This window comes from Littorina saxatilis, linkage group LG16, assembly GCF_037325665.1.
Source record: "Littorina saxatilis isolate snail1 linkage group LG16, US_GU_Lsax_2.0, whole genome shotgun sequence".
NCBI lineage: Eukaryota > Metazoa > Mollusca > Gastropoda > Littorinimorpha > Littorinidae > Littorina > Littorina saxatilis.
The window spans coordinates 9,548,152-9,570,896 of NC_090260.1; the positions used below are offsets into that span (position 1 = coordinate 9,548,152).

Below are 22,745 nucleotides of genomic sequence, written 5' to 3' on the forward strand. Positions count from 1 at the left end.
TTGTTTGGGTCTTTGAGAGTGAATGCTTACAATCCACGTTTCACCTGAAAGCTCAAACCCACTCACCACCTCGATTTGTTACATGGGGAACATGAGATTTTTTCCCAGCTGGTTATGAATGAAAACTCGTGAAAATGATGACAAAGTTGTATATTTGGTTGTATCTCAGTGATAACTGGGCGGCAACGTGTAGGTATGCAAGTGCGGTAATTATAATCCCAGCGAAGCTGGAGGTATTCCACGAACGCATACTGAGATCGACTTGAGAAATGTTCTTCCCGATAATACATGACAAAGAACGATACTTTGTTGCAAAACAGTTGAGGAAAGAAATTTACCAAACTTTGGTAACATACGAAACTAAATACTGCGGTAGTTCTCTACAGATTCGGTTTTTGATCTGACGCCACCCGAGGCCACTTTAAGCGGGTTGAAATTCCGTAGTTTCCAAGTCTATGGATTCAGGTCGCGCAAGAAGATGAAGTCATGAGGCTGATGTCAATGCCACATGACGTTATCCCCTCTTTGCGGTCTTTCTATCTCACGCGTGGTGTGTGTGTATTTTGTGTGCCGATGTGTCGACTGTGAGTTGGTGTGTGCGTACGCGGATCTACGCGCGCGCGTGCGTGCGTGTGTGTGTGTGTGTGTGTGTGTGTGCTCTCTCTCTCTCTCTCTGTCTGTCTGTCTGTCCGTCTGTCACTGTATGTGTGTGTGTGCGTGTGTTTTGTGTATGTGTGTGTGTGAGAACGAGAGAGGGAATACATGTGTGTGTGTGGGGGGGGGGGGGAGGGTGCGTATGTGTGTGCGTGCGTACATGCGTGTGTATGTGCGTGTGTGATAGAGAGAGAGAGTGTGTGTGTGTGTGTGTGTGTGTGTGTGTGTGTGTGTGTAAGTGTGTGTGTGTATGTTTATGTTTATGTTTATGAGAGAGACAGAGACAGAGAGAGAGAGAGTTTGTGTGAGTTTGTGTATGTGAGGCTGTGTGTGTTTGTTCGGAAGGGTGTGTGTGTCCGTCTGTCAATGTGCGTATTAGTGTGTGTCCGTCTGTCAATGTGCGTATCAGTGTGTGTCCGTCTGTCAATGTGCGTATCAGTGTGTGTCCGTCTGTCAATGTGTGTATCAGTGTGTGTCCGTCTGTCAATGTGTGTATCAGTGTGTGTCCGTCTGTCAATGTGTGTATCAGTGTGTGTTTTGAGTGTAGGATATGTGCATGTGAGGTTGTGCTTTGTGAACATGAATGCTGCGTGGTTGAGTGTGTGTGTGTGTGTGTGTGTGTGTGTGTGTGTGTGTGTGTGTGTGTGTGTGTGTGTGTGAGTGTACGCGTGGTCTCTATTACTTTGTCACTATTTATTTGTCTTTGTATATTTGTGTCTAAAGTGCTCTCTCTAGGCTGAAATGGACTCGCGTCTCAGTTTCTAGGTTCATATGTGGCGTTGAGTTAAGACTTTCAAAAACTGGAATGTATGTGGCAGATCCTGAGGTGAGTTCGGCCCAGCCTGACAACAATGTTCGTGGTAATTCCGGGTACATCACCAGCCGCAACTACCCGGAGAACTACCCAAATGACGAGGACTATGAGGTCACGGTGACCTTGGATCAAGCCGGCCCCCAGACCGTTGAACTGACATTGGATGACTTTGACGTAGAGCGGTGCACACTTTGTGACTGTGATAACGTCCTCATCAATGGTGACGGAAGCAACAGACTGTGTGGGGTCAAAAATGGACAGAAGATATCAGGTGAGCATGTGAAGTTAAAACGTCAAAACCTGACTCTCTCCCCATTGCAGACCAAACACCCCTCACCCATCTCTGCCCTTTCTTCCAAATACCCAGTACAACCTACAAGAATGTGAACAAAGACGTGTCTGCTCACGCTTATAATCTAAATATTACACGAAGACAAAACAAGTTATGACGTTATTTGGGCTAAAGAAGTCATGTAGATACGAGATAGCAGTCTTCTTACCCGGTGTTTTGACACTCTAATGTCATGGAACAAACTGCATCTATTTCTTACTGTTTGCTTTTGTCTCCAACAGTGGATGTTGCTGGTGACACCTTCACCGTGACGCTTCATACGGACGATGATGTGGAAAAACGGGGCTTTAACATCAGCTACAACGTAGAACAGGGTGAGAGTGTTTGCTGATTGTGTATGTGACTGATGGTTTTATATTCGTGAGTTGAATCTGCGGACACACTGTTGCTTGTATCGCATACCTCGTTGAACTGATAGACTACCTGAGAACATTACGTGTTCCGTGCGGTCGTTACTACATGCTTTATTTGTATGTTGGTGGGTAGATCCGTTGTTGGGTAGGTGTGTATAGTTGGCTAGATGTGTGTTGTTGGGTTTATGTGTGTTGTTTTGAATAGTTATGCTGTCGGGTAGATTCGAGGTGCGTTGTCTAGAGCAAACGTTCTGTACCAGAAGATAAAACATGATTTAATTTTCTAGGCAACGGGTTGTTCGTGAAAAAACATGTTGCTGTTTTAATCCCTTCAACCGGCATTCGACAAAATGAACTCGTCTGGTCGCTGAAGGTTCATTCCATGCGGGAATAGTGGGGGCGATCGTGTCAATATTTGCTTTTCATTAAAGACTGCCTCGATCGCTTCACACACTGACAAAACTAGACGAGTCGTATTGCTGAGAGCTCAGTTCTGTTGTACTTTGTAGGGGTAAGACAATGCATTGGCTCGTCTTCAGTCTCTGCAAGCAAGAGTCGCATCGCACGTGAAGAAGCTGAATTGACCTTGCACTGCTTTTTGAGTCACTTGAGAAAAAGTGACTCTATGTAATCGGTCAGTGTTAGTCTGTCCGGCCGGCCGTCCGGCCGGCCGTCCGGCCGGCCGTCCGTAGACACCACCTTAACGTTGGACTTTTCTCGGAAACTATCAAAGCGATCGGGCTCATATTTTGTTTAGTCGTGACCTCCAATGACCTCTACACTTTAACGATGGTTTCGTTGACCTTTGACCTTTTTCAAGGTCACAGGTCAGCGTCAAAGGAAAAATTAGACATTTTATATCTTTGACAAAGTTCATCGGATGTGATTGAAACTTTGTAGGATTATTCTTTACATCAAAGTATTTACATCTGTAGCCTTTTACGAACGTTATCAGAAAAACAAGGGAGATAACTAGCCTTTTCTGTTCGGCAACACACAACTTAACGTTGGGCTTTTCTCGGAAACTATAAAAGTGACCGGGCTCAAATTTTATGTGAACGTGACTCATTGTGTTGTGAATAGCAATTTCTTCCTGTCCATCTGATGCCTCATATAATATTCAGAACTGCGAAAGTGACTCGATCGAGCGTTTGCTCTTCTTGTTTAATCGTGTGTCTTGCTTTCGATCACGTTAAAGTGACAGGGAGACTACTGCGTCAACCTCCACAGCAGGCTCTGCAGTTATTGGCCATAGATAGCGCGAGTGTTAAAATAAAGCGTCCTTCCAAAGTCGATGACAGGTCCCCAGAGTATTCACAAAATTATATGGTACTGGAAGCCTTGCATGGCGACGAAAAAGATGTCCACGCCTACATCAATCAATAGGAAGCTTATATAGCGCGTATTCCGTGGGTAGGGCCTACAGTTCTAAGCGCTTGTCAACACAGGACTAACAAAGAAACTAACATCTACAGACGGACACGAACCCTATCACACGCTAGCAAACCCTGATAAACATACAACAAACAACTGTTTAACAACAATGTACACACCAATAGCTATGTCCAAACAAAATAATATTAAGCACAAAGAAAATACCACCTCTCACAGAGCACAGCACAAGAATGTCTTTTGGGGCACAACACATTTCGTCGAACATGAAAGTCACAGCCAGTTAGGGGAAGAACTGAGTCTTCAACCTACTCTTGAACGCGTCAAGAGAGGGGCTCTGGCGAAGCTCAAGCGGCAGGCAGTTCCAGACGGAGGGGCCCGCGGAGGGGAATGCACGCTGACCAGCAGATGCGAGTTTCGAGCGAAGGATGTGAAGGTGGAGTGGGTCAGCAGCAGAACGAAGGGGACGGTCGGAGGGCTGGGTGTACAGGTTCAGGGAGGATTGAAGGTACTCGGGAGCAGAGTCGTTGAGACTTGTAGACCAGAGTGGACAGTTTGTAGGAGATTCGGGTGTTGACAGGGAGCCAGTGCTAGGAGCGAAGTAGGGGGGTGATGTGGTCTCGCTTTGTCTTCCTCAACGCCAGCCTGGCAGCAGCGTTCTGGACTCGTTGTAGGCCATGAATGGATGAGGCGGGGAGGCCAGCAGAAGGGAGTTGCAGTAGTCCAGACGACTGAAGATGAGGGAGACAGCCAGCTTGACACAGGCGTCGTGGGTGAGGTAGCGACGGATGGAGGCGATGCGTCGTAGGTGGAAAAAGCAGTTCTTGATGATGAAGGAGATGTGTGTCTGCATGGAGAGACTGGAGTCGAGAAAGACGCCAAGGCTCTTGACAGCAGGGGAGAATGGAACAGTCGCGTCATCCAGCTGGAGGTCGGTCACAGTGAGGGAAGCAATATTTTGTCGTGTTCCAACGAGAAGGGCCTCCGTCTTCTCACTGTTCAGCTTCAACTTGTTCTCAGTCATCCAGTTCTTTATGTCAGTGAAACAACTGGAGATGGATTAAAGGAGATGGTCAACGTCCTCCGGCTTGGCGCTGTTCTGGAGCTACATGAAGAAGTATCCTTCGCGGCTTCAGCTGAAACAGTCGGCTGGGGATGAGGACAGCAGCTAATGGGGAACCTATGTAAAACATATAGACAAGAACAAATATACGTCAATGGGAAAACAAAGAAAGAACTAGAGAAAAAACTCCCCACCTTAACAATGTGAAAATGAAAAACACATGTGAATGTACTTATGTTTTAAATCTCCCCCCCCCAATTAAGACCAGTTATCAAAGATATTTTTCAGTCTTCAAATGAGAATTTCACTGTTCTCACGGAACCAGACTTGCCTACCCTCATTTTACCTTGACAGAAGATCCCTCAGTAAAAAACAGAAGAATCCAGCACAGATGCAGAAGAAAATTTGTCGCAGTCACATATTGTAACAAAACATAACAATTTGTTTGGCTCTGATTTTGAAGTCCGAACCACAGAAGGCGTACTTCTCCCCTTGATTTGAGGGCACAATACACGGAAATAGCTTGTGGTACTCTGGCCGATATTTTTGCAAATACAGCTTTATCTTTTTCGTGATAGTTTTTTTTTTCTTTTTTTCTTGAGGAGAATCTTTATCGACATCAGTTTCATGCTCGCGAACACTGCTGCCACGTTTTCTCGCAGACATTTCGCGTAGCCACGTGGCGTTTCTTTCCCGTTCTTCAGTGCAAAAGAGTGCCCGGTAGTTGTCTCCCCTGTCGCTCCTAAACCAGTATGGGAATGATGCATACTTGTTTAGAAATGTTTTGGAGATGGAAGAACGGAAGAAAGCTTTGAAATTCGGAAGATTCTTCCGCCAAAAGCGGAAGGTAGGCAGGTCTGCGGAACCCTCAAGAAAACTGAGCTGTGCTAATATATTATATAACTGCAAACATGCCTCAAATTCAATATTGCAAGCCACTATACATTCCTCATAAAGGCACATTCCTTCATGCTCACGTGTGAAAACTAACATAAGTTTACAAGTGTGTATCTATTTAATAAACAAACTAACAGCAGAACAGGAAGGTTGAATAAAATCCTTACATTAGACTAGCAGTTGATCTGTAGGATTCCAGGAGCCGAAATCCCAAGCCCTTGATATCTGCACTTTCAGCATCTTGTACAGGTCTGGAATAGTATGAAGATAATATGGATTTGTCACCGTCAGTAAATCACTGTATCAAAATTATCAATATCATATGATTACTTACTAAAATAACTTGATGAAGTGATCTAGCACTGTCATTGGCAATAGTATCATGACACTTTGACAGTGAGATTACGATTAATCATCCTCATTAACATAATAACAAATAACATAGACTAGTTCTAATGTAGTACCTGTTTGTAGTGAACTCACCAGCAGGAGTATTGCATGTATTAATTACGCATTTCTGAATCCATGCACTCACACGGTCTCTTACTACCCGTCGCGATATAACCTTCGTGGTTGAAAACGACGTTAAACACCAAATAAAGAAAGAAAGTCTCTTACTAATTTGCAAAACCATAATGACTTCAAACCTCTGATGAATTACATAACTCATTTATGAAGAGTAGTTAATACTAATAGTTGTAGTACAAACCCAAGTTTATGTGCGTGTTTGTATGTGTGGGTGGGGGTGTCGGGGAGGGGGGGGACGGTTACTGATGGTTCACCCACAAAAATGTACACTCACTAAGTAACACTTAAAGTAACTATTTTCAAAGCTTCTTGCTTACCTTGGAATAGTGTCAAGCAGCTTATATGTTGTGTCTAGATCAGCCATCAGATCTTCACACTCAGCCTGCACATGCTGCAAACTGGACATGCCTGCAATTGTATCTCAACCAAGCTGTTGTTGCGGAGACAACGGAACCATGCTCAAGTCAGGTCCAACTGAAATAAAAGCATATTGTTAGCTGATAAATCATTTGGTCAAACAAAACCATGCGGTATTTTTCTTAATAAAATATTTAAATTTATGTATACCCCACTGATGCAAAAATAATGTACTTATTTACTATTAGCATTTAGCTGGTCATTCAAACCATAGCTTGTTTAAAGCTAGTAGTAGCAGTAGTAATGATTTAGTAAAATACTACTTGTGGAACTCAAACTCCTATTGCTAGTAAATTACTAATTAGTGCACACAAGAACAACCATGGCAGTTCTTGGCAATGGCACTGGCAGAATACAGATCAAATATTAGTATTAGCCTCACCATGGGTTGACGTCCCATCAAAATGAATCACTGAATGAATTACGGACAAGCGCTTAGAACTGTACCCACGGAATACGCGCTATAAGCTTCATATTGATTGATTGATTGATTGAATCAAACTTCAGAGACATCATTACAATTTTTCACAAAGATTTTTCAGCAAACAGCCATGTTTACCTGTACAAATGTATCAGTGCTATCACTGTGACTATGAGTATGACAGTGTGGTAAACTTGGTTCGAGCACAGGCGGAAGGTATCGTCCACTGGACTACTACTATCACAGAAAGATAGTACTAGTAGTCTGTCTGTGATAGTAGTAGTCCAGTGGCAGTGGACGATACCTTCCGCCTGTGGTTCGAGACAGAGACTAAGTTGAAACTTCATTCGAGAAGCCAAACTGACGAATACTTACGTATTTTGAGCAAAACCCACACACGTCGACCACAAGTTGATGTCTGCTGGAGTACGTAGTCATAAAAACGTCCATAAAGCTTGGTTTTGAAACGTTTCTTAGCACAAGCTTCCGAGTTAGATTTCGCTGCCATTTTCGATATTAACATTTTACTGCACATGCGCGACTTTACCAAACTATCGCCGGCACAGGCCACTGATCTAAAAATGGAGACAGACAAGTACAGGCACCTTATGGTGATAACCCGACAGTCACAACCATGCTGTTGTTGTTCTGTTTTGTAGTTGTTTCAAGTTCAGATGATGAGGCCGTGTGCCAAAAGCAACTAATTAAAAGTGTGTGCGTGTGTGTGTAAAGCCGAGCGGTGGTAGCTTCACGTAGATATATAGGCCCGGGAAGAGCTCCTAATATGGACCGGCTCCTAATATGGACCACCTCCTGTTCTGAAAAACTAACGGCGCAAGAGCGCTCAAAAAAGTTTTCGCTGTATTCACCCTCTCTGGATAACTTGCACATGTCAAAACAGTTGCAGAAACACAAATCTCAAAACAGTTAGGCTTTTTCTCTTTTTTTTTCATTCAGTTTTGCAGCGTTCACGCTAAATTTGCCGCCTAAAACGGAATCGTTTCTGTCCACAGCCAAAGCTTTTATCACACAACAATTGCTATATAATTATGACAGCTAAGACCGCATTTGTTACATTTTAGCAGTGTTGAGCCCGAGTTTCTACTGCAAACAAAAAATAATAGCAAACTCTCAAAGTATGTGCGAGTCCCCTAATATGGACCACCTTCAACAAATTAAATCGAAGAAAAAAAAAGCTAAAGGCTATTTTCATTAATTCATTAAGAAGCTTGCTGACAATAACCTTTAACTAGTCCTCCAGATTTAAAACAAAAAAGGTTTCTTTTCGTGGAAGTTGATAATTTCACTTATTTTCACTCTGTTTTTGATAAGCTTCTTTAGTTTCCTGGTGTGCTTCAAATAATGCTCTCATCAACCCGAAACAGATCAATCTAAAGCATATTAAAATTAGTCTGACGTGTACACTAAGCTGTATCATGTTATTTTGAAGTATAGGGGGCTTTTTACAGTGATTTGTGAAGGCCGCTTCACTTGTCCATATTAGGCGCCCAGGCTCCTATTATGGACCATTTGTGATTTTGTCTGTATTTAATTTTTGCTGAATGTCTATCAAAGCTATTTCACTCTTATTAGGCCCAACGGTTAACCTAAGAGAGATAGGCCGTGAAAAGTAGGATATGCGCCGAAATGGCTGCGATCTGCTGGCCGATGTGAATGCGTGATGTATTGTGTAAATAAAAATCCATCTCACACGGCATAAATAAATTCATGCGCCTTGAATATGTGCGCGATATAAATTGCATAATTTCTTTTTTAAATCCCTGCGCTTAGAACTGTTCCTACGGAATACGCGCGATATAAGCCTCACATTGATTGAGAGAAGGACTACCAAACACAAAATAAAACTTCTTCGCAACATCATACATCAGAAATGATTAACCTTTGGCACAAAGATACACAAGACCCCCATCTACAATCACGCAGAACGACACTCCGACAAAAAAATACAGCCGAACCCAAATCAACCCTTGAAATAAAGATGAATGAATTCAGAATATGCAGTTAGAAATTCATCAATCCCTATTACCAAAAATTAATCTAAATTCAACCGTAGTCCCTCGTCAAAATATCGCTCCACATGATTGCAGATACAAATCATGCGTATCGCCGTGCCAAATACCATGCACTTCCGATGTATTATGTTGGGTTTTTTGTGTGTTTTTTGGGGGACATCAGTTGCATGCAGGATGCTTCAACCCATATTGTTTACCTGAAATGTTTTTTTTTCTCGTTTTTCTTTCTTCTTTCTTTTGTTTCTTTTTTTTATGCGCATATCCTGTTCTCATGTGTATTGTTATTGGAACTATTGACAGAACCATCAGCAACGCCGACACCGCAAACCACAACAACACCGCCACCTCCAACAACGTTAACAACAGCAGAAGGTAAGTGTGTGTGTGTAAGTGCCCTAATGTAATTGAGGCAATGAGCGGCACTAGAATGACCAAAATGAAACATGGAAAATACATGGAGTAACTTAGTTTTCTGGGTAGTTATTGAAGTGACTAATATAAAGATATGAAACATGCGAAAACTAAAGGACATAGATTGCCGTCGCTATTGAAACTGGCGTACACAGCGCCATATTGGATTTCTAGGAAACGGTTTTACAGCAACATCATACATCGGAATTGCTTAACCTTTGGCACAAAGATACACAAGACCCCCATCTACAATCACGCAGAACGACACTCCGACCAAAAAATACAGCCGAACCCAAATCAACCTTGAAATAAAGATGAATGAACATGCAGTTAGAAATTCATCACTCCCTATTACCTTCTTCTTCTTCTGCGTTCGATGTTGGTGGCCGTGCTAGATCCTCTGACCAGTGGCTGCCAGGAAGTCCGCAGTCCTGCGCAGTTCGTCGGCAGGACCCCAGAGTTTGGCTCCAACACTGGTCTCTTCTTGCCAGAACTTCTGGCGTATTGTCTCTAGATGGGGGCAGTTCTGGAGAATGTGCTCCGGAGTTTGCTCTTCCGAGCCACATTCACAGTGTGCGTCATCCGCAAGGCCCAGTCTCTTGAGGTGTTTCTTCAGTCCACAGTGCCCTGTCCTTAGACGGAAAATGGTGGTTTGGCTTCTCCGGTCTAGTTTGTTGATGGGGTCTTCCTGTGGGTTGTAGTCTCCGTTTCTCTTTTTCCAGTTTTCTTTCTTCTTCCGTTCTTCTTGGCTTCTTTGTACGAGGTGGAGTTGTGTGGTTGGGGAAGTCTCGCACCTCCTTTTGCCAGCCTGTCCGCTTCTTCATTGCCGGCAATGCCGACATGAGCCGGTATCCACTGGAGCACCACCTTATTGTGTTGAGACAGGGTGCTGAGGCAGTTGTCGAGTTGCCTGGTGGGGAGGTCAGTGGGGCCAGACAGAAGGGACTGGAGGGCGGACAGGGAGTCAGTGAGGAGGACGATGTTTTGCCGACTGCGGTCTTCCCCTGCTGCGTGCTCTGCTGCAGTGATGAGGGCGTGGAGCTCGGCCCTGTAGTTCGAGCTCAGGTCACCAGCTGGGACGGAGAGGGAGGTGGTGGTCCCGTTTGGGCGACAGATGTAGACGCCACTGCCTCCATTCCTTACGGCGTTCTCTGAGGAGCCGTCTGTGTAGACGTGAGTCCAGGTGCAATGTGGGTAGCGGTCCTGAATCATCTCCACGGCGAGGGCCTTCTGGACATGTGGTGACTGTTCGCCCTTTACTGTCAGTCCTGGTACATCTGTTCTGACTTCATGGAAGCTCTTGCGTGGGGCCCAGACGTCTGAGACGAGTGTCACAGCAGCTGGGGTCAGCTTCCAGAGCTTCAGCATACTCCGTTTGGAGGTCCTTGACCTGATGTTTGAGGCTCTTTCGTTTCAGCCTGTTCTTGGTGCCCTTGTTGAGGTTTTGGTGAAGTGGGTGAGTGGTCAGTCTCTTCATCTTCTCTCCCTGGAGGACAGCTTTGTACTCTCGTCTGTCCTCGAGTGGTTCCAGGTCTGCTGTTTTCTCCATTTCTTGGATGGGTGTACTTTTCATGGCACCGAGGATGATCCTTAGCCCCATGTTCTGGACTTTGTCCAGCTTTCCTTTGTTGGTTTTGGAGGCAGTGGTCCATGTTGAGGAGGCGTATTCCATGACCGGTCTGACAGCGCCTGTGTAGACCTGTTTCAGAATGCCAGAGTTTGCGCCCCACTGGGTTCCTGCCAATTTCTTCATGAGCGAGAGCTTCTTCATCGCTCTTCCTTCTGTCGCTTTAATATGCGGCTTCCACGTCAGACGTGTGTCCAGGGTGACTCCCAGAAACGTGGGCGTGTCGACCTGTGGGACTTCTTGGTCTTTCAGTTTCAGCAGGACCTTTTCCTTGAAGGTGGAGAGTGAGAAGAGAGTGCTGACCGTCTTGGTAGTGTTCAGCTGTAATGCCCAGTGTTCTGACCAGTTGGACACGCTATTGATGGTGTTCTGGATACGGTGTGTTGCTGTGGAAGTGTGTTCTTCTGCACACCAGACTGCAAAGTCATCCGCATGCAGGGTATTCGAGACATGTCTTGGCACCGTTGTTGTGATGTCATTTATGTAGACGAGGAAAAGGGTAGGGGAGATCACTCCGCCTTGTGGGACACCCTCTCTCAGCTTCGCGAGGTTGCTGGTCGTCCCGTCTACCATCACTCTTGCTGTTCTGTTGAAGAGGAAATCACTCAGCCACTTGAACATCTTGCCACGGACGCCCGCATGCAAAAGCTTCAGTAGCAGCCCTTCCTTCCAGACTGTGTCAAAGGCCCGGGATAGATCAAAGAACACTGCCAGGACCTTCTTTTTCTCTTGGAAGGCATCTTCAATCTCCTGCGTCAAGAGGGCAAGCTGGTCTTCGGTGCTGCGATGTTGCCGGTAGCCTGTTTGGGTGGGTGCAAGGAAAGATCTGGACTCAAGAAGCGACAGCAGTCTCTTGTTCACGATCCTTTCCAGAAGCTTTCCAACGCAACTGAGTAGGCTGATGGGTCGATAGCTGGATGGGTCACGCTTATCCTTTCCTTTCTTCGGGATGGGTCTTATAAGGGCGACTTTCCAACTCGTAGGCGTAGGCACAGTGCCTGTCGACCAGCTCTGGTTGTAGATGGACAGAAGGAATCGCTTTGCACCAGGGCCGAGGTGCTTCAACATGTCGTTGGAGATGCCCTCAGGGCCGGGGCCTTCTTCTGCTTCAGCTTTCTCAGGGCTTCTTCCAGCTCACGGAGGATCAGACGTTCGGTCATGCATGGGTCCAAATCAGTACTTGCTGTGTTGTGAAGTGCAGCTCGAGTCTGGCTTCTGACATCCTTCAGTCTGTCAGCAGGGACCGTCACTGTACTATCCGCCTCAAAAGCTTTGGCGAAGACATTTGCAGCTGTTTTGCCTGTGACATCTCCGGTGTTAATGTGGAGGGTGACCTTCCTCCTCCCAGAGTTGTCCTCGTTCAGTGTCTTGGTCAGCTGCCATAGCTTTTGAGTGTCTTTCTCCATGTTTAAGGAGGCAGTTTTCTCTCTGCAGCTGTTCTGGGTTTGGCACTGCTTTTCTTTGTCAAAGTCTGTCCTTATCTGCGAGTGTCGCGCCACATTTTCAGGTGTGGGGTCCTTCTCCATGTTTTCTCTCGCTTCGCTCAGCTTCTTGTGCAACTCTTCCAGGGCGTTGTTCCAGTACGGTTTGTAGTCACGCCGCCTGCCTCTTGGAATGGACTTTTTCGCTGCCTGGAGTATGGCGGAGTTGAACATGGAGGCGTTCCTGTCGACACTGTGCCTATCGAAGGTGATGGACTTTGTGTAGAGGTCAGTGAGTTGGCTGAAGAGCATCCAGTTGGCTTTCTTGTAGTTCCAACTGGGCGGCAGTTTCCCTGTGCTGGGGATGACCTGCTTGGCAATGGTCAGGATTGTGGGTCTGTGGTCGCTGCCTCCAAGTTGCTCGCTGACCTGTCTCTTCGTGATCTTGTGCACGTTGTCAGTGGCTATGGCAAGATCAAGTGTGCTGGTCTTCTTCCACACTCTGGAATAGAAGGTTGGGGGATCATCAATTAATTAATTGGTCTCCAATTCCCGAGATCATCTCTGGGTAATTCTTTACCTTCATGAATTAAAGTCAGGACTGCTTAGTTCTGAGTGGTAGATAATTCACCTTCCGCAAAGGAACTTATAAACGAGGCATGAACAACACTCCCAATCTTGGACCAAAACACTTTATAAAAACTTGCCGTTAGGCCATCCATACCCGGGTCAGAATCGGTATTTAATAATTTAAGGGCAGCAGTTAATTCTTCTTTAATAATATCAGTTTCCAAATCCGATTTTTGGTCACGGGAGAGGGATCGTATATCCAGACCATGTATACATTCCGTAGCATTCGTTTCGTTAAATTCGGAATGTTTTTCATACGAATTCTTAAAAAAACGTACCTGTTCTTTCATTATTTCTTTCTGTGTATAGAGCACTCTGCCATATTCTGTTTTCAATTGATCAATAATTTTCATATTTTCTACTTTTTTCTAAATTCAAAATATATTTCGTGTTCTTTTCACCTTCTTCTATAAACTTAATACGGGAACTGACTTCTTCCAGTGAAAATATTTCCAATTTTGATGTAACCGTGTGCCGAAACACTACGATCACCTCGGGAAGCGAAGTGCAATCAAACAGGTTTGAAAATGTTAGGGCTAATTTCTTAGCCCTATAAAAACTGTTATGCAAACCCGAAGGTTTCCATGAACATACAGACAATCGGAAACTACCACACCCTATCACAAACAGATTTCCACAAACCACGGGTGTTGACTTTAAAGGCCAACAACTCGGGTGCAGAGTCTGCTGTGAAAGGAGCGGTAGCCTCCCCTGTCACATTTAAAAAAATGTTTTTTCGTTTTGTCAAAAGGTTAATATTCCGTACATCATTTGCTAATGAAATATCAATTTCATCCAAATCCCTCTGAAGAGAAAGCTGAAGATTATTTTGTTTCCGCTTTCTTCCTGCTGCAAAGGCTATACAAAAATTACGCATTCGAACTTTCAACAATTCCCATTTTAACTGGTCGCACATAAACATGTATCAATCAAATCGTTCATTAAATCAACAAAAGTTTATCTCGTAATAACTGGTTATTGAATTTCCAATAAGAGGGACCAGGTGTAATATTCACGAACTGAATTTTCATTTCAACCAAGCGGTGATCTGTGAGGGGTACTGAAATAATTTCACAAATTTTATCAAACAAATTATCAGAGACGAAAATATAATTCAGACGACGGGCTATGAAGGGATTTGTCCTGCTCCAGGAAAACTGCTTTTCCTCTGCATAAAACAGGCACCATACATCATTTAAAGCATTACTATTCAAACATTGCTGACCATATCAACTTTTTTTATGCTTTTCACCACTTACAATGTCTAACTCGTCATTCAAAACACAATTAAAATCACCACAAATTATCTTCTCCCCATCTAAATTTTCAGGACACTCGTTCACTTGTGTCAATAATTGGCTTTTTTCCAAGGAGTTATTTAAAAAATAAACGTTCACCAAATAAAAAATGTGGTTATCGTGAATAATTTTTAAACATAATATTCTTTCTGTTTTCAACACTATTTCTGTATCACATCCGAAACTCTTTTTCAAGAGGATTAATTGCCCCACACTTTGACATGAAACAGATGAATGATACACTTTACAGATGAATGATACACTTTTACACCCCATTCTCTTTCCCACTTTTTACGTCGTCAGTTATTAACGATTCTTGCAAACATATTCAATCATATTTTCTTTTTTTCAACAAATCAAATACTGATCTTCTTTTTCTTGTGTTGCGTAATCCTCTCACATTAAGAGAGCATATTGAAACGCTATTCATGAAACACGTAAATCATAATGTCGCACAAGCCATCTCTTCGTCCTTTAACCATAGGCTCTTAGTCCTTTAACCATAGGCTCTTAGTCCTTTAACCATAGGCTCTTAGTCCTTTAACCATAGGCTCTTAGTCCTTTAACCATAGGCTCTTAGTCCTTTAACCATAGGCTCTTAGTCCTTTAACCATAGGCTCTTAGTCCTTTAACCATAGGCTCTTAGTCCTTTAACCATAGGCTCTTAGCCCTTTAACCATAGGCTCTTAGTCCTTTAACCATAGGCTCTTAGTCCTTTAACCATAGGCTCTTAGTCCTTTAACCATAGGCTCTTAGTCCTTTAACCATAGGCTCTTAGTCCTTTAACCATAGGCTCTTAGTCCTTTAACCATAGGCTCTTAGCCCTTTAACCATAGGCTCTTAGTCCTTTAACCATAGGCTCTTAGTCCTTTAACCATAGGCTCTTAGTCCTTTAACCATAGGCTCTTAGTCCTTTAACCATAGGCTCTTAGTCCTTTTACCATAGGCTCTTAGTCCTTTAACCATAGGCTCTTAGTCCTTTAACCATAGGCTCTTAGTCCTTTAACCATAGGCTCTTAGTCCTTTAACCATAGGCTCTTAGTCCTTTAACCATAGGCTCTTAGTCCTTTAACCATAGGCTCTTAGTCCTTTAACCATAGGCTCTTAGTCCTTTAACCATAGGCTCTTAACCAAGTCGCGGGACACGTGTAGAGTACACGTTAACTAGGAAGCGCGGTCACGGATCAACATAGTGAACTGTCCATGTCCGCTCAATTATTCAAACCTCGTACTGCTGAGTCTAACACCAAATTCGTAAACACAATGTTTTGAAAGAGCATACCAGTTAAAGTTGTTGACTAAAGGAATTGACGATTTAATACATTTCAAAAGTAGGTGTAGTTAAACCAACGACTATGTTCAACATGAAGCTTCTCCATGTCAACGGTACATATGACTATCCACTAAATGCTGAGAGACAACACGCTTGTCCTGTTCTGTGTTAGGCGTGCATGTGTGAAATAGAGATAAGAGCCATAACAATAAAACAAGATGGTACAGAGGACTTCCAATGTAACTTCAACACAAATTTAGAATGTTTCCATTTCAATATTTTCCTTTCTATGATTTCTCTCAGACGAGAAAGCATGCTCCATTAGACGTCACGGAACACTGACAATGTTCAACGGAGAAACAACGGACGTGGAGCTTCCATGTAAGTATCGTCTCGCGGACTTCACGTGCGGGGACTACCGGGTCAAGGTCACTCCAGGCAGCGCGGTAGACGAGGAAGACAGTCACCGTTTCTCCCCGGACACCGTGTGGGTCAAAGTGGTCAACGCTAATACCAATGAATTCGTGAAGATACGAACCTCAGTGAGACGACTGGACAAGGTTTGGAATGACCATTGACACACATCTGCTAGCCGCACGTTTACCTAGGGGTTACAAACCGAGTCTCAGTGGATATTCAACAGAATGGTCGAAGTTAGTTGATCATGAACAATTTGAGCTTTAGCGAGATATTTCATGACCACGAACTATAAGAACATTACTTTAAATATCCGCTGAAACGAGGTGTACGTATTTTATGTACTTTCCTTTTTGAGTCAGGGTTTTATTTTCTCAGAAAAAGGGAGATTTTTTTGCCACAGGGTGATGAAAGCATAATCGTCAGACTTCTGGCGCAGTTGGGCACGATGATCAAACGTGATGCGCGGTGGTATCGTTATGTCATAATAATTTGATTCTCTTCACACTTCCAAGCAGTTACTTTGGGTTGGACAGAAATCGAGCACACATGTATGATATGATAAGATAAGATTAGATAACGTAAGAAAACTTCAATGTCCATGTTCATTGTACATAAACATGGACATTTGTCTTGTTGCACCTCACTGGCCTACTTATAACACAGAGACAGCGATCAAAAAGAATAATCGTTTCTTTTGCCTCCGAGTTTACATAAACACAGTTCTAAGAGGAACCGTTACAGTATGTGCCATTCAAAGGTGTTGAATGTTAGTGTGAATGTGTTTCATCAAGTTCGTATTGCTGTTTACACGAACAGATTTCATTGGTCAGCTAACCTCATTGGAGACGGAATGGTACTTTAAATAGATTTAAATAAATGTAGTTGTCTACTGAGTGGAACAAGTATAGACATGTGGTCGTTTATCGGATAGATATGTAATCATGTTGATGTTGTTTTGTTGTTGTTATGGTGGTGGTAGTGGTGACAGTGGTAATCATGGTGGTGGGGTTGACATTGTTGTTGTTGTTGTTAATGATGATGGCTTTGATGATTATAATGATGCTTAGTGTTGCGGTTGATGTTGTTTACGACAGGAAATGCATAGTGCTAAACCGATTCTTGTATAATAAGACACGATCTGATCCCCTCTTTTAGAACGGAAGCTTACGCTTTAATTTTTAGAAGAACTTTTGTTAAACTTCGTGAGAAACACGCTAATGTGAACGAGACTTGCCAATATAAATATGTGACCCTCCACCACGAAATGAGTCGCATGTCACCTCGCCCGGTTCTGCGCTATAGCTTAATATAAGTCTGGGGAGTGTCTGGTAACAGTGTGAGGGTCACTTTAGTCACAGGCTTATAACTCAAACAATTTTTGCTCTTTTCTAAAACGGTTTTCACCACTGGATAGAGCATAACAAACTCTTTGGGAACATTTAAAAATATGAAAATCATGCAAAGGTGACATGCGACTCATTCCGTGGTGGAGGGTCACATATGTCCTGATCTTACGCATGCTCTTTCTGCAATCCAGTTTAGCGAAAACAGAACCACCAACCCCTGGCAGGTAAAGGAGGGCTCTAAGAGCGTTGTGGACTTCGCAGACTACGACCAGTCCAGGGCAGCTGCTGTGTTGAGGAAGGACGGAGTCTTCAGCGTGGAGTTCAGCAGTGCGGAACGGAGCGTGGTCGTCACGTGCTCGGACCAAGAGTTTGTCTCGGAGGGTCTGCCAGAGTCACTGTGTGGTACGGATAGCTGCCTGTTGGCATAGCTGCGGGTTGTGACTGTATCTGTCACTGTACTTTTCTCGTTAACAGTCATGTAAACGTAGCTTTTGAAATGATAAATCTAAGCCAAAGATGGCTTGGTTAAAACCAATGAGCAGCGTTGTCTTTCTGACTACAAGTGATCAGCGCCCTCTGTCTTTCAGTTGTCAGCATCCCATTGAAAAACGTGCGAGTGAAAAAAAGCCAAAGAAAAGTTTACGCATTTGTTTAAAGATGTGTAAGAAAATGCTTAAAGAACTTTCTCTCTCCCACTCGATCTCGATCACTCTCTCTCTCTCTCTCTCTCTCTCTCTCTCTCTCTCTCTCTCTCTCTCTCTCTCTCTCTCTCTCTCTCTCTCTCTCCTCTCTCTCTCTTTCGCTCTCTCTCTCTCTCGCTCTCTCTCTCTCGCTCTCTCTCTCGCTCCCTCTCTCTCTCTCTCAATAAACAACATTTTTTTTTAAATATTAGATATACCAATAAGCACATTCTTTTACACTTTGAAAACAATAAATTAATGCACGAAAATCAAACAGGTTTAACCCCAAAACACTCTTGTGAAACAATGTATTTGACCAATGGCTGACCAATTAACAATAACCTGTTCTGTGCTGCTATTTGTTGACTTTACTAACGCTTTTGACCTAATTGATTGACGACTAATTCTGGTTACATGTTAAAATCTAAAGGATTTTGTTTTAACCAATCACACTCTTGTAAACACAGGTTTGGAGCACCACAAGGTTCTATGTTTGGTCTTTTAATATTTTCAATTTATTATAACGACCTTCCAATATTTGTGAAGTACATGTGTACACTGATGTAGATGATACAACAATTCATTCCGGTCACCAAGATCCTATTGAAATAACAAAAGGTCCCCCAAGATCCCCCTACTCGATCGCTAGAATTGTCAGAACTAAACCATTTGTCACTGAACCCAAATAAAACTAAATGCATGCGTCCAACCACAAGATAAAAACGACCAAATCTATCATCTAGATTTCCGACATTGCAAATACGAAATCAAGATGTAACCAAAGTCGAAAGCCATAAAGTCTTGGGAATAACCATTTATAATAATAACCTGTCTCAGTCACACAATCAAAACGCTTTGCAAAAGCTCATCTAAAAATATATCAGGTTTTAAAGAGTAAACAGTTTCTAACGTACGCACAAGGAAATATATAATTTGATTCTTTTAAAAACACATCTCTTTCCACGTATGAGTATAAAAGATTACAGTTTCTTCCTATCAACTTAGGATTTTCCTATAACAAAGGTGTAATAATTAATATATACAATTATGTCAGGGAATGCTTTTTACCTTTTTGCTTCAAAGTTACAACATAAAGATATCAATAACATAAAACACATGGATTATTCAAACCCAAAGAATTGACCTGTACAAGTTCAGTCTCTCATATTCATGGGGCCTTGTGTGGAACTCCATTCCTGATGTATTTAAGTCACAAACCAATGAACCAACTTTCAAGGTCACACTGTCTCTCTTGCACAACTTGTACGTACAATTGTCTTGTAGCTGTTAAAGTATTAGTACTCTCTGATTGTATCGAACCATATGATTCTAGACAATGCACAAAGAGCATTTATTAGGCAAACACAAAATGCGTTATAATTTTCCATCATTGCCAATGCATCATATAATGCATTTAAAATGTCTTGTTGATTGCTGGACATGTTGATTATATTGATGTGTTATGTAGTAAGCCGGATAAAGAAAAAGCAGGTTGGCATTGCGATTACTGTCACCCTCGAAATATAAAGTTCCATTCAATTCAATTCAATTCTCTCTCTAACGCCCAACGTTTAAAAACGTGTCCATGTTCTTTCAAATCATGCAGGGGACGAGACAACAACTGACGCCATGAACAATGCGATGACGACCCTCTTTTCGGGGCAAGGGAATATGACTGATGACGCGCTCGTCAGTTACATCGTGCTGAATCACGACAATGTCGTTCAGAGGTAAGTCACAACATTTTATTCAAACATGGCTATTTGTTTTCTAAACTAAACTGGAATGGTCTCATGTAATAATCAAACGTGTCCGCTCAGTATACATCATGTGCACTCGTCTTCTACTCGTCGACGTCAACTAGTAACTGGTGTCGTCTACATTTGCTGTAAATGTTCTTCGTCTGTACAATTAAATTAAGCATAGACAACTGGCATGAAAAGGCGAAGGAAGGGCAAGCGAAAGCGGAATTGTATGTGCTGGTTTCCAGGCAGTAACAGCTGAGTGTGGTGGATCTATTTGCACCAAGGAGAGAAGGACGTGACACACGTTTTAGTCACAGTGAATCGTGCAAGTGTCCAAGTAAATGTGATAACTTAAAGGCAGTTTCAGACACGTAAGCGTTGCGTACACACAAAACACAACGTAGAAAAGTATCAAACATAAGCTTGGACGTGCTTTCTTTTATTAAAGTGACTCTCCGCTGGCATTTAGCTTAGTCGGTATCGCGCGGGCCTTAAAACCAGTTAGTTGCTATCGGCGTGGGTTCGAACTCTGTGATTCCAAGAATCAACGTTTGCAAACTCTTTGAGGTGTCCGAACACCACTGTGCGCTACATGCACACGATGAATATCCTGAGCTAACAGCAACAATCGCAGGACTCGGAAACCACGAATACATGCACACGATGAAGATCCTGAGCTAACAGCAACAATCGCAGGACTCGGAAACCACGAATACATGCACACGATGAAGATCCTAAGCTAACCGCAACAATTGCAGGACTCGGAAACCACGAATACATGCACACGATAAAGATCCTGAGCTAACAGCAACAATCGCAGGACTCGGAAACCACGAATACATGGCTGCACACGATAAAGATCCTGAGCTAACAGCAACAATTGCAGGACTCGGAAACCACGAATACATGCAGGAAAACATGGGTGGCACAGTTTTGTCGAGAACTTCCTTGTGAAAACTCCTCAAGAACAATACGATATACTCATACATGCATACAATATACAGAATGCCAAAAAACGTCTGCTACTTGTTGTAGTTCCAGGCATTGTGAATCTGGACCAAAACAAGTCTATTACGTGTAAGGGTGATGTCATCTCTACACTACACGTCTTGGCAACACTTGCTGCATTTATTAGGTCAGAACGCGCTTTGAAATCTAAATATATAATTTGGGGGAGGAAGTTCGTTTACACTATCATCTAACAAGAAGGGCAAAGCCCATACGACTCACATGCTTGACCTTGACCTTTACATGAGGGTCAAGGTCAAATAACTAAACCTAGCCATGACATACACTAAGAACTGCTTTACACATTTTTCCTACCAAAATACATGTGACCTTGACCCAACCCAAGGTCAAGGTCATCCAAGGTCATGCAACACAAAGCTGTTAATTCAAGACATAGGAAGTACAATGGTGCTTATTGGCTCTTTCTACCATGAGATATGGTCACTTTTAGTGGTTCACTACCTTATTTTGGTCACATTTCATAAGGGTCAAAGTGACCTTGACCTTGATCATATGTGACCAAATGTGTCTCATGATGAAAGCATAACATGTGCCCCACATAATTTTTAAGTTTGAAACAGTTATCTTCCATAGTTCAGGGTCAAGGTCACTTCAAAATATGTATACAATCCAACTTTGAAGAGCTCCTGTGACCTTGACCTTGAAGCAAGGTAAACCAAACTGGTATCAAAAGATGGGGCTTACTTTGCCCTATATATCAAATATAGGTGAGGTTTTGAATCTCAAAAACTTCAGAGAAAATGGGAAAAATGGGAAAAATAGCTGTTTTTTAGGCAACATTTATGGCCCCTGCGACCTTGACCTTGAAGCAAGGTCAAGATGCTATGTATGTTTTTTGGGGCCTTGTCATCATACACCATCTTGCCAAATTTGGTACTGATAGACTGAATAGTGTCCAAGAAATATCCAACGTTAAAGTTTTCCGGACGGACGGACGGACGGACGACTTGGGTGAGTACATAGACTCACTTTTGCTTCGCATGTGAGTAAAAAAAAAACACGTTTCAATTTGCTCGCCTTGTCATTCCTCCCAGTTGATATTTAGCGTGATTACAAATACCCTCTCGTGCTTTCACATACTGGCACAGGCACCAATCAGCCGCTACTCTCAGGACATGCCCACAGCTTCCTAGCATTATCAATCAATCAATATGAGGCTTATATCGCGCGTATTCCGTGGGTACAGTTCTAAGCGCAGGGATTTTTATTTTTTTATTTTTTTATTCTTATGCAATTTATATCGCGCACATATTCAAGGCGCAGGGATTTACTTATGCCGTGTGAGATGGAAATATTTTTACACAATACATCACGCATTCACATCGGCCAGCAGATCGCAGCCATTTCGGCGCATATCCTACTTTTCACGGCCTATTATTCCAAGTCACACGGGTATTTTGGTGGACATTTTTATCTATGCCCATACAATTTTGCCAGGAAAGACCCTTTTGTCAATCGTGGGATCTTTAACGTGCACACCCCAATGTAATGTACACGACGCGACCTTGGTTTTTCGTCTCATCCGAAAGACTAGCACTTGAACCCACCACCTAGGTTAGGAAAGGGGGGAGAAAATTGCTAACGCCCTGACCCAGGGTCGAACTCGCAACCTCTCGCTTCCGAGCGCAAGTGCGTTACCACTCGGCCACCCAGTCCTTCGTTATGCCTGGCTGAATTTACTTCGCACTTTCCACATTTGTCCTGGTTTTCTCAAACAGCTTCCTAGCAATCTGCCTGTCTGTGTCTCTCACCATGTTCATCTGTCAGTCTGTGTCTCTCACCATGTTCATCTGCCAGTCTGTGTCTCTCACCATGTTCATCTGCCAGTCTGTGTCTCTCACCATGTTCATCTGTCAGTCTGTGTCTCTCACCATGTTCATCTGCCAGTCTGTGTCTCTCACCATGTTCATCTGCCTGTCTGTGTCTCTCACCATGTTCATC

General features: G+C 43.2%; 1 protein-coding gene across 3 annotated transcripts in view; it reads left to right on the plus strand.

Annotated features, from left to right (window-relative positions):
* Positions 1–22,745, plus strand: part of LOC138950329 (uncharacterized) — a 135,839-nt gene that overhangs the window by 103,568 nt on the left and 9,526 nt on the right. For all 3 annotated transcript variants that reach the window (XM_070322076.1, XM_070322078.1, XM_070322077.1), the window contains 4 exons: positions 9,225–9,296; positions 15,888–16,144; positions 17,542–17,752; positions 19,637–19,760. In XM_070322076.1, the coding sequence (XP_070178177.1) occupies positions 9,225–9,296; positions 15,888–16,144; positions 17,542–17,752; positions 19,637–19,760 (664 nt within the window). The remainder of the gene's footprint in view (positions 1–9,224; positions 9,297–15,887; positions 16,145–17,541; positions 17,753–19,636; positions 19,761–22,745) is intronic.